The sequence below is a fragment of the Poecilia reticulata genome, chromosome 1 (assembly GCF_904066995.2).
Source record: "Poecilia reticulata chromosome 1, P_reticulata-male-v2, whole genome shotgun sequence".
NCBI lineage: Eukaryota > Metazoa > Chordata > Actinopteri > Cyprinodontiformes > Poeciliidae > Poecilia > Poecilia reticulata.
This window is the reverse complement of record NC_088830.1, coordinates 17,609,114-17,621,753: the sequence shown is the minus strand read 5'-3', so window position 1 is coordinate 17,621,753 and position 12,640 is coordinate 17,609,114. Positions and strand designations below refer to the sequence as shown.

Below are 12,640 nucleotides of genomic sequence, written 5' to 3'. Positions count from 1 at the left end.
TGTAATTATATTAGTTGTGTTACCATCCCCACGCCACTAGAGGCAGTAGCAACCCCGAAAAGATGCAACTAAGGAGCAGATTTAGAAGTACACCGAAAGCTACAGAATTTGGTAAAAACGAGTAGCTTTGCTGAAGTAATTAAAGGCACAAATTCAAATCCATGCTGAGAGTGGAGCTCCTTCAATCAGTGCTCCTCCGCAGCACTGATTGGCTAAGCAATGTAACGTGATCCTCTGATTGGCTAAGCAATGTAACGTGATCCTCTGCAGCAAGTGATGGCAAAGAGGCGCGTCATCACGACTTTACACAAGTGTGTCTTTACCTCCGCGGCAGAGGCTCCGCCGAACCCCTGGGGTTCGATCGAACCCAGGTTAAGAACCACTGGTTTAGAATGATGAATGTTGTGAGTTTCCAGCCACACATACCCTGTTGTAGGTGAGCCAAGAGATTTAGCTGTGGATCTCTGCATCTCCTCCAGAGTTACCATACACCTGTTTGTTGCTTCCCATATTATTGTCCTTCTTGGCCAGTCGGTCAGTTTTGATGAGTTGACATAATCCTTGGGTGTTTGGGTTTTGGCTTTGATTGGGTTTGTGCTTTTAACTATCTCTGAGTTCTTTAGTATTCTTAGAGTGATTTTCATGAATTCAATTGTCAATTGTAGCCATTAGGCTTTGTGCCTTTTGTGTCCTTTGTGTCTAGTTTAACTCCCTCTTTGTTAATTATTCACTTCCTCTCATCCTCCCTGATTTCTCTCTGCTTCAGTTGTTCCAAATCTCTCTGATTAATCCACCCACATCCAGTGTTCTTCTCCTCTCTTCCCTCCGTACGTAACATCAATGTTTTTAGTGTTCTTTACTGGTTCTTCCTTCTATTCTCTATACTTTGCTCCCCCTGTGGCTCTCTTGTAAATTGTCTTTGTTATGAATTTCTTTATGAATCAATGAATCAAATCAATCAGTAAGAACCCCTGCTGCTGTCTCACATTTGGACCTCGAATGTTATCAGCGCATAAACTGATAATTATCTTAGTTGATTTGCAGTTGCACTCTAACTGCTCAATGAGATGTTAAATGTTTGGAAATCATTTTATAACCTAATCTCACATTAAGCTTCTCAATAACTTTATCCCTGACCTCTCTGCTGTGAACCTTTTCCATATTTACTTATGATCAGCTTTCTACAGGTCTGTCTCATGAAATTCAAGTTAAATACTCTAAAGTTGTTTTAAAATGGCAAAGATGTGAAAACGTTAAAGGGGTGTAAATGTAATGACATGGATAATTATGTGTATTTGTTGAATCTAATGTTACTTGTAAACTAAACACCAACATGTTCCTATTTCGTGTTTTATTTCCAGACTGTATCCTGGGTTTCTCTTGTGGTCTGTTTCCCCCCTTTCTATTCCCAGCTACCACACCTATTCCTTTTGGAGTCACTCCCACCAGTATGTATTTTTCCTTTTTGTTAGCTCATGCTTTGTGTTGGTTCTTGTTTTGTCCTGTGCCAGGTTCAAGTCCTGCGTCATCCGTTCTGTATTCCTGGTTTTTAGTTACCTGCCTGGCAGCTTGGGATTTGTTGTAGCTAAATAAAAGTTCCTCTGCTCTTACTCGGCCTCCCTTTGCCTCCCAGCAAACGTTCTGGTCCTCGTTTAACGCACTGCATCACACGCTCTTATCAAAAGTTTCCAATTTTTAAGAATGATCCCAAATACGTATTTTATAGAAAATGCATAATCCAAATGCAGAAAGTTAAATGCTCAAAAAAAAAAAAGCCAGCTTCTTATTTAAAGTAATAAACTTAAATCTGCATTCATCTGCTAACTTCATCCTCTCCACCTTGTCTTCACACAAGTAAATTATTTTCTGTAAATTATCTTCACTATAAGTGAAGATATACAAATAAAATTTGATTGATTGATTGAAGCTAATAAAGACCTTTTCTAAGGTTTTCATTCGTTAACCTAAACTATAAAAGCCTTAAGCAATGTACAATTGTTTTACTGATTTCCTGTGACTAATGCCTTTCTGTGTTCATCAGTCTGACTGTAGATAAGAGTTTGATGATGGGAAGAGGAGAGCCCATCTTGTCTTCGAGGATTCATGGTAAATCCTGACATCTGCACTGAGGAAATGAGTTTTAAGGAAAGGAATGCATGCATGTGAGAAATTTCATAGTAGGTGTTTTCCGCATGTAAAGGATGTTTCGCAATGGTCTATAAAGTCCCTCGTAAAAGTATGCACACCATTTAAACTTTTCCACATTTTGTCACGTTACAACTGCAGCCATCGATGCATATTTCACTCAAACCCGTCTGATGCCACAATGTTCCACTGTTGTAATAATCCGTTACAATCTATCAGATACTTTTAAGTTCATAGATATTTTTCTGCTGCATATATTTCGTTGCAGCCTTTGCGTCATCCTATAAATGTTGATCTTCTGATTCTTTTCTGAAACAAAACTGACTGAAAGTAATTTGTGTTCTCAAAGAAGTTATCTAATCTATCTGTAAAAATCTTTTCCCAAAATCCTGTGGAACAGCAATGGTTAAAAAAAACAGACTGGTAATTAGTAAAACAGTGTCTGTCACCTGTTTTAAAAAATAATATTAGCCATTTTCATGTTATTTGGAAATTAGCTGCTGTAAAAAAAAAATCATATTTCAAACGTGAGTGAATTTCTATTTCTTCAATTACTTTTTTCTTCATGCAAGCTTGTGACGTCGGCTAAAGCAGCTGATTTATTGTAGTTTACGGTGGAAGACGTGAGGGTTTTGGTCTTATTTGGAATTTAAACTGCATCCACTGAAAACAGCATAAAGAAACGGTTTATTTATCGAGTATACCAAATACTTCACTTTCCTTTAAAATATGCATTTTTTTTTTTTTATTAAAACTGAGAACTTTCAAAATACAGTCTGTTTAAACAAATCCCTGAAGAAGACAAGCCAAAAGGCAGCGTAGCTCAAACAACTTGCAATTATATAACTTCTGCTATGTACACAGCAAGCTGATAAGCTTTGACAAAATAAAACAGTTTGTATTAGTCCATTCCGAGCTCTTTGCATGTGGGGTTGACACCTTTAGGAGCGAAGGAAGTGGTGGTCTCTGTGTCGAGGCCAGCTGAGCTCCTCCTTCGACCGCAGGTGTATCTGTAGAACCTTTCCTGGCTCATGCAGCCAATTTCCTTCAGCAGCTTGAGAACATCATGACGAAACTTAACGCCGATGAAGGCATAGACGAAGGGGTTCAGGCAGCAACGCAGGAAGGCCACGTACTGCGTGATGTCGGTGGCAAACAGGAGACCGTTGTCGTAGCCACAGTTCTCTGTTCCTCCGGCTCCTGTGACGATTGTAGTCCAGAAGAGGACGATGTTGTAAGGCATCTGGGAGACCAGGAAGACGATGACAATGGCGAGAATCACTTTGATGGCCCTGTTCCGCTCAAAGCCGCGAGCCTGGCAGAGCGTCTGGATGATGCAGGTGTAGCAGAAGCTCATGATCAGGAACGGAACGAGGAAACCCAACACGATCTGGCTGGACTGGAAGCCAACTCGGAGCTTATCGTTTTTGGCGGAGAATGGATCGCAGGTGTTGTTGTTGATGTTGGTGTACATCATTTCTGGTATGGAGCAGATTAGCGCCATTACCCAGCTGGCAGTGGAGGACAACTTGCTCAAAAAGACAGCCTTCGAGCGAAGGCCGTGCGTGGAGACGGCCTTGGCGATGGCAAAGTAGCGGTCGACGCTGATGAGTGAGAGGAGGAACATGCTGCTGTAGAAGCTGACCTTGTAGATGGTGTGCATGGCTTTGCACACAAAAAGCCCTAGAATCCACTCTGCCATGGAGTTGGCTGCCCAGAAGGGGAGCGAGAGGGCAAAGAGCAGGTCAGCGAAGGACAAGTTGAGCAGGTACACATCTGTCATGTTCTTGAGGCGCTTGAAGTAGAAGACAGTGGCAATGACCAGCAGGTTCCCAGCCACTCCCAGCAAGCAGATGATGGCGTAGAAGAGCGGCATGAACCAGAGGCGAAACTGCCGGTTTGACTCTTTGTCGCAAAGCACAGGAAAGTCAGAGTAATCCTGGGACGTAGACGAGTAATCAAAATTATCCAAGAAGAAAGTTGTATTTTCCAGGTACTTAGACGTGGAGGACTGCAACCAAAGAAGAACAAGTGACAGAATGAGCTTTTCAGCAAATCTTACTGGTTTAATGCACATTTAAAAATTCACTTCTTCAGTGGAAATGACACTTACGAAAGGAAACGCAGGGATTAGTGCTGCTGAATCCTTCTGTGTGGATGCAACCTCTACAGGGGCATCTTAATGCAGGGCCATGAGACAATATTAACACCCTTTTGCACTTTATAGACTGAGTCTAAAATATATTTGAGTGTTATGTCTTTGTGTTCGACTCATAGTGGCTTAGAATAATAAGGCAAAAAGTTTTCAGAACGATGTACAAATACTCTTACCAAAATTGTGTTAATCTACTGCTCCTGTGTACACTTGAGCAGGATTCTTGCAGATTTTCACATTTTGGTTCATGCCCCTTACGTGGTCTAGTCATCCATACTACACAGTTTTTCCTCCAGACATGATGGTTGGAGTTCAGGCCCAAATGTTCTGTTTTGGCTTCATCAGACCAGAGAATTTAGTTTTTTTCATGTCTGACATTTTCTAAGAAGCCTTTTTGACAAAATTCAAGCAGGGTGCCATGTTCCTCAAGCAGTGTTTCTGTATTCTTCTTCCATCTCCACAAGGAAACACTGGAGCTCCACCTTTGTGATCATTGGGTTCTTGGTCACCTCTCTGATCAAAGACCTTCTTCTGCAGTTACTCGGTTTGTTTGAGCAACCAGATCTAGGAAGGGTGCTGCTAGGTACAAACCTTTTTTTTTATTGCCAAATAATAGCGACCTACTAGGGGTGTTCAATGCTGCTAGTTTTGTCTGTTTTGTTTTGCATCATGTCCAGTCAGATGAATTGTCATCTGACTGGACGCTTTTTCAATTAAATTGAAAAAGCATCTCAGCAATGATCAGAGGAAATCAAGTGAACTGGAGCTCAGCTTTAAATTCAATAGCAAAAGGTGTGAGGACTTATGTGAATATTATGCTTAGCTGTCTGAAAACATCCTTGCAATCTGTGGAAAAGGTGACGGTGAAGCAATACTTTCCGATGGCATAGTAGTTTCAAATTTAACAGAAAGGTTTGTTTATTTTAATCATGCAATTCTAAACATAAGAAAATCAAATTCAATAAACACAGAGTGGCATAATGCAAGGAGTGATTTCTGTTCATGGTTTGCAGCCAGCGAAAACCCAAAATTTAGTTACTCAGGTAATTTGATATTGCATAACCGCAACAAAAACAACGCTATGTGACAAAAACAGAGTTATGTTCTGGCATACGCAATCAAGAGGAAGACTTTTGACATAACAGTTCTCCCGTATACAATCGCTGATCCACAAGAAGGGTACGACAAACAAGAAGTCCATCATGTCCTCATCAACTAGGAAATTTTAGGGCGTTTCATAATTCCTTCTGTTGGCAAGTTTCATGGAGTTGCTGATTTTATTTTACAGTAAGAGCATTTGTCCACACCTGCTCACAAAAGTATCAGCACTACTGTGACTGACTGGCCAGCAAGAGGAGTATGAGAGGCTCCAGACCAGAAAATATAGATGAACCAAAGATTTCTAGCAGAGTTAACCCACCTTCCTTTATAGCTCAGCAGTGCCATATTCTGATCACCTTTATGCTACGGAGCGTCGAATCAGTAATTCATGCAAAACAAAAGTCTTGGCAAAGTATTGTGTATACATTACAGTACACTGACATGGTTTTCACTGGGTGAATTAGTACATTTTTGTACACACACAACAGATTTTTTTGTCCTGCATAAAATTTCAATCTTCTTAGAGGTTGAATCTTGGGTTTTCTCAGATAAATTAACTCAACAATGACATTGATTGAGATGTACCTGTATATGTTATTGTTATTTAGAGTTTCCCTTACCTTTGTTATATTTTCCATCATGATTATTTGAAGACTTTGGTCACCTGAAAAACACGTTGAGACAGTTTAGCAGAGTAGTTAGGCGGCCGCTCAGCGTCTAGCACTGCATTTCACCACGACAGATCTTCTCACTGAAAGATGTAAGGGTGTCCCCTAAGCTTTCAAAGACACGGGCTCATGTGAACATTATCTGATGACATTTTCAAGAGTATCTCTCTCTGATTTTCCAAATTTTCCCTTAAGTTGGGACTCTCTGTGGTTAGTTCTACTGATTACAGTCAAAATTCTTTGTAAGTACGTAATTCACAGGTTTCCCCTTTTGACGCCAGTGAGATTATTGGTGGCACTGTTGTTATTAGAAGTTAGCAGCTTTGAGTCCAGGTAAAAAAGATCAGTTCTTCTTTTTTTATTTTAATACAGAAATACATCATCACAAGTAGCTCGGTTTAACTCTTGCAAAACAAACTGTAGAAAACTTCTCATTTTGCAAATGAGGATAACTACAATTGAGAGAAAAATTGCTTATACGTCTTGTATATACATAGCCGTTCTCACATTGCATTTGTACATGTAGTGGTATTTCACAAATAATACATTGCTCCTCTGTTAGTTCATAAATGAGGATAAAGGATGTCGGTTTTTGCACCGTTTTATCCAAAATCAATAAAATTAACCATGACAGAATCTAGTCCTACATATTGTGCAAGGATTTCTGAGTTGTCATGCTTTTTACAAGCACAGTTTGTGGATTTAACTCTGACTCCAAAGAATAGCAGCTAGCAGAACAATACCGGCATTAAAAATGACAAGTGACTAACCAGTTTCATTACCGAAAAACAAGAAAAAGTAACTCGAAGGTTGTAAATAACAAATCAAACCCAATCATTCATCACCACAGCACATGCACCCATTCTTGTTAACTGATAAGGTACTTACCACCAACAGCAGGCATATTTGACTGAAAGCCACTCACAGTTTGACACTCAGAGTATCTGTGTTTGATGGTGGTTTCCCTTGTTGATGAAAAAAATAAAAGTTGCGTCTCCACTCACGAGAAATGTTCCTTTCTCGGCACCCTCAAAAATCATGTGAGAACTCGTCTAACCACAAACTCCATTTAGAAAGAGAGCAAAGCACATGCTGCTTTCCATTTAAAAAAAAGAGACGTTTAAAACACAGCTTAAAGTCTAGTTTAGCCAAAGTATGTTTCCCTACAGCCATAAACAGCCTTATGTGACCAAGATGATGCAGAAATTGACCCCTCTGACTCTAGATTAAAAAAAATATAAATGTGAGTGCTGAGCCATGTTACATCTTCACCCAATGACTGTGGAAGCATCTTGTGTGTATTTAATTCAAATAAATACAAAAAAAACATTTTGTGTTGCTTTTGAAAGTTTCTTTTGCCATGATTCATTGTGTTACTCCTGCTTTCATATAAGTTATTACCTGACAAACAGCAGGTGCTCGTATCTTGGTATGAATCATACGCAAATGAAAAACAAGCTGCTGTTTAAGGGATGCTAAGACAGAAACCCGCACAGAGTAGAGGAGAGTTTATCTCACAGAGCTCGCAAACAATGCGTTTGTATTTTAAGGAGGAGGTTTGGTGTGGCTGTTCAAAAAAAGTGTTACCGCTATGAGCTACTGTTGTGCATGTGCATTTTTTTTTTAATACCCTGCATACACATAATTGTTTTGCTGCATCTTTTAGTTGTGTTTGTACTGGACAGCAGCAGGAACCATGCATGAATTAACCTTTCGAAACAGACCTGCACAGACTGCTGCACACCTGTGCCTTTGTGGTTTGTGTTTTCTGCTTTCACTTGAGGCAGTTTTAACCACAGCGTAGAAAAAAGGAAAAAAAAAAAGTTTTAGTGTAGAGCAAACCATTCACATCTAACGCAAATTGTAGATTAAGATTATGGTAAATCTGAGCCCAGCAGCTTCATAACAGGCACAAACGGCTCACGTCTAAAGTGAAGGGTGCGACTTTCCTCGAGGCATCGGTGCTGAATTTTGTTGCATGCACAAGTGAGCACACTTCTTGTTCAGTGTTAAAAACAGGAAATCAGAACAAATCCTTTTCATCTAACCAACTTCCCTTACCTGTACTGTGCAAAGGATAAACATACTCTTTGCAAATACCCTGCATGCCACAGACAGAGACAAATGTAAACCACTGAGCTCCCAGAACCCTTGTTTTCGATCATTTACTGTCTGGGTAAAAAAAAAAAAAGTAGGTTACAACCTTTTTTTAATCATAAGATTATAAGCATCAAAACACCACAAGAAAAGACATTTAGTTCTTATCATATGAATGAATTAGTCAAATATAACACAAGACAAGCCACAATATGAAATTACGTCATGTTAGTATGAGTATTATGTGCGAGAAATACAATTTAAAAAATCCTGAAAGCTGAGTACCCAGACAGGTCATGTGACTGCATCACCATGATTACAAAGTCTGATGGGTTTACAACAATAAAACCCTGCTTATATTTCCCAGCCAATCTTTTTGTATGTTTCTACTGGCATTTGGATGATTTATTGTTGGTGATGAACTCCAAGTCTTTGAGGTTGGAAGGCCTTCCTTTCCATTAGCCTAATTTTTTTTTAGCTCCCTCTTCAGATTCTCTACGAGACTCAAGTCAGGATTCTGGTTGGGCCACTAAAGCTGTTAGTATTTCTTCCCTATAATCACATTTTCCCCTTATGAATGGGAATTACCTTTCGTAAGATGGGATGAGACAAAATGTCACTGATGTGGCACTAAGGATTGAAGTTTTACCCTGTGACTACGTCAACCATAATGACAGGAGTAACATAGGCGAGAATGGTCCTCTTGCCTTGATGTTGCCTTAACGTTATAAACTACTAAATCTGCATGTTATGCACACAGCCTTACTTGTGGTCTGTCTTAGGTGCACAATATGTGTACTGCACTGTCTCCTCACATACTCATAGGCTCAACAAAGACTTGCAGTTGGAACCATTGGGTCCACATGGACACATGTTGCGTTTATATGCACCCAGTGGTTGGATGAACAGGGCACTGCAATTTTCCACAAGTGATGGCATTCTGAAATGCTCCAACCCTTTGGTGGAGAGCTGTCTCAAAATGGGTGAGATGTGGATATAGGATGTGGACATAGGAACCTAAAATCTTTCTCCATGTCTCCCCAAATTGTGATAACAGCAGTAATATGACCAAGATTGGGATCTCTTGCCTCTGGGCTGTCACAAAGTCTGGATGGCATGAACAGATGGTGTTTGTGCCGCTATGAACCCACCAGCTTCAACAGCTGGACACTGTATACCCCACATGCAAAGCAACTGCACAACACAACCATCCAATCTGTCAAATTCCCCCAAGAGCTGGTAATGCTGTGAAATTAAGTTACCCCCTTTGACTGGTGACTTTCAGATATATCTTTGTTTGACGGCTTTGCCTACAGGATTTTCACTCCACTTATTTTTGCTCTGTTGGCACTTGGTTTAAAACCGTTATAAATGCCTTCCTTCTGTTTTTGTTTTTCTTACATTTAGTGAAAGCAAGTTCAAGTGGCGTTCAAAGTTGAAATGTTCAATCCTTGTACACTAAAACTGAAGAAACCCAAATGCAGAGTATGAGTAGTAACACCTCGTGCAATAGTATACATGTGGTGGGGGATGGGTGTGGATTGAGGCATGTTTTGCGGCAACAAAAGTGCAACGTCAGTTGGGAGGTGTTTGTACCCAATAAATTGAGGTTCATAATTGCTCACGAAGACAAACTGAGCACTACACAATATATATTTTAACAATTCCTTAAAATAGAATCCCCTTATGTTTTAATGAGTAGTATGTATGCCCTAACCATGGCTTAAGATACTACTTGGTCCCTGAGAAGAAAAGGAAAGGTGTGAGGAAGACAATGTCAGACAAAAGAAATACCAAACATGCAATAAAAAGAGCAAATTAATAATCAAACCGAAATAAAGGAAAACAGATTAGTAAGTTCAATAATACAAACAAAGCAAATACAAAAAATCAGGGGTGCAGAACTGGAAAGTTCATGTTCAGTTCTACACCCCTTTACAGCAGGGTCAGTCCAATCAGAGTTGCTGATGGCACTGTCCAGGCACGTGCAGAGAGGGGTCTGGGGGTGCTTGAGCACCTGCCCCTTTTGCTCCTTGCCCCCAAGTGCCCTTTTGGTCAAATGTTTTATTTTTTTATTTTATTTTATTTATTTATTTTGTATTATTATTTTCTAAGCCCTCTTCTGACACATAACATGTACTAAAATTATTTGTTTGTTTTTTTTTTGTTGTTTTTTTTTTTGTACATGTTACAAAAAAAAACATGTAACATGTTTTTTCCTTCCGCTCCTGGCTGAGCGGGAGGAGACAGCCAGGTGAGGAAAAATTGTTCTTATCTATTGATTCACTATTTTTATCTATTTTTAGGCTGTTATTGATGTGCTATTAGCTGCTAGCTAACGAGTTTGCTAGCAAAACAAGATAACTAAAAAGCTTCTCCCCTGTATCGTTAATGATATCAGTCATTCTTCAGTATTGCTTAATCAATAAGGGCACATCGCCCGTCCAAAACCGATCATCTCCATAATGGATATATGTCCGACCTTCTAATTTCCTTTGCTGCATAACGTACATTGCATTTATTCTAGCGTTAGGTAAATGTATCTTGAAGGAAAATAGCACTTAAATAAAAGTCCAACAAGGATATTCATTTAGAATTAAAAATAACTCACCGTGAATTACCATGATATAATGTATGTAATAAAAGTGTGTCATTAATGAAGGGAAAAAACTCAATCCAGACTTTAAGTAAGTTTAGGGTCTGGTTCACAGAGTATGATGTTATTTATTTTTTTTCCCAATTATTCATTGAAAAAAATATTTACCTCAGTTAAGTAAAATAAAATTGTAATCAAAACTTTTGGAATTGTAATGATTTCTTTTTTAAAAACAAAATGTTTTGTTTAAATAACTTTTTTCTAAATTAAATAACTCATTTTTGTCTCGTGAACTTAAAAAGTTATTTGCCAAACATAAACTTTTATTTGCACACATCAGAAATCTTTTGTTGCGATTTTGAGCCCTGTTCAAGACGCCATGTGAGAAAAAAGTTTTTTAAGCAAAACTCAGTAGGCCTTTCTAATGGTAAAATGCATTAACAATTACATTTTTTTTTTTTTTCTTTTTTCTGCAGCTCCACTATAAAGTTTGATGCAGCTCTGCTTTCCTGAATGGACCATCTTCATCTCCACTGGAGCAAACAGGCAGCTCTGGTTGCATTGTACCCTTGTTTATATTTTTAATAGTGTAATTCTGTAAAGACAAAATATGTCTGGTCTAGCTCTGATTTACATATCTTGCTAAATTGCGGGTTTGAATATTAAAATACTTTCCTATAACAAAATAGACCTGCAGAAAAAAATTACTAATAAAATGTCTTACATAGGCATAGTGTTATGCTCTATATGGAGATTTTCCTTAGCTTTGATTGTATATCTCATAATTTTGTAATTTATCATTGTTTATTAAACTCTGAAAGCTGAGTGGCTTTGTTAATATTCTGTCCTAGAATGCGGTTAGATGTGCCCTTTTTTTTTTTTTTTTGAGCACCTGCCCCTTCAGTGATCTCTGCACGGCCCTGGCACTGTCCATGATTATGTGCTCTCACTTTAACATCTTTCTGAGTTAACTTTTTATTTATATATTTGCTTTTAATTTTGTTTGTGCTTCCTATGTTGTTACATAGCAAAAACAAATAAGTAACAAAACAGACAAGACAATGATGCCAGGGTGCTCCCTGGCATCATTGTCTTGTCTGTTTTGTTACTTATTTGTTTTTGCTATTTTGTAAACCCCTTTATTGTCAATAAAGAAAAGAAAATGGGAGAAAAAAAAAGACAAGACAGAGTCCACACCAACGGGCCCACACCATAGCGAGAGCCCCATTAATTGGGGGTTCAGGTAAGATTAAAATTAGGATCTAAATAGTTGGTAGCTTACTCAGGAGCGGAGACGCAGCCGACCCAAGGAGGGAGCGATTAGCAGGCGGGAACCGCAATAAACTCCAGCTGCAATGAAAAACGTCAGCAGAGCAACAACACTAAAAACACGGCAGGTGTAGCACCCAAAAACCAATTAAAATCCCAGTCACTGGTTGTAAAATGGCACTAATGATCTCAAATGAGCAAATCAAGAACACGAGGGGGCCACCCACAAAGCCGACATGTAGCAGGAAGAACATAGACACGCGCACCTTAGCAGTGTTCTGTCTTACCTGCATTTGATTGATGGTTGTCTGCCTCGCCCATCAATCAGAATCGCTTTTCTGACTCCATCTGGTGCACAGAGTGGGGAGGGTGTACTCAACAGAGGAGCATCAGAGGACACAGGAGCTTCTGAAAACAATGGCGGACAACCAGCATCATGAAGACCAAGTAGCACGACAGAGAGGCGAGACAGAAAGTTGTGGAAAAATGTAAAGCAGGGTTAGTTTGTAAATGAGGGGTGTAGAACTGGAAGCTTAGGACGTCTCATAGAGCACCACTCTAAAATGTAGGGAACACCTGCAAACCAGCCAACCAATGCATGACGATCAG

General features: G+C 39.3%; 1 protein-coding gene across 2 annotated transcripts; it reads right to left on the bottom strand.

The window, feature by feature from the left end:
* Nucleotides 1-2,809: 2,809 nt before the first annotated feature.
* Nucleotides 2,810-12,584, bottom strand: ccr7 (chemokine (C-C motif) receptor 7). Of its 2 annotated transcripts, none has more exons than XM_081607577.1 (3): nucleotides 12,045-12,584; nucleotides 6,022-6,065; nucleotides 2,810-4,156 (listed from the first exon to the last, which is right to left on the bottom strand). In XM_081607577.1, the coding sequence occupies exons 2-3, from the start codon at nucleotides 6,040-6,042 to the stop codon at nucleotides 3,047-3,049; spliced, it is 1,131 nt and encodes a 376-aa protein (XP_081463703.1). In that variant the 5' UTR covers nucleotides 6,043-6,065; nucleotides 12,045-12,584; the 3' UTR covers nucleotides 2,810-3,046. The 2 variants fall into 2 exon arrangements, with proteins under 2 accessions (XP_081463703.1, XP_008404737.1); XM_008406515.3 differs by lacking the exon at nucleotides 12,045-12,584 and adding an exon at nucleotides 6,958-8,272.
* Nucleotides 12,585-12,640: the final 56 nt, after the last annotated feature.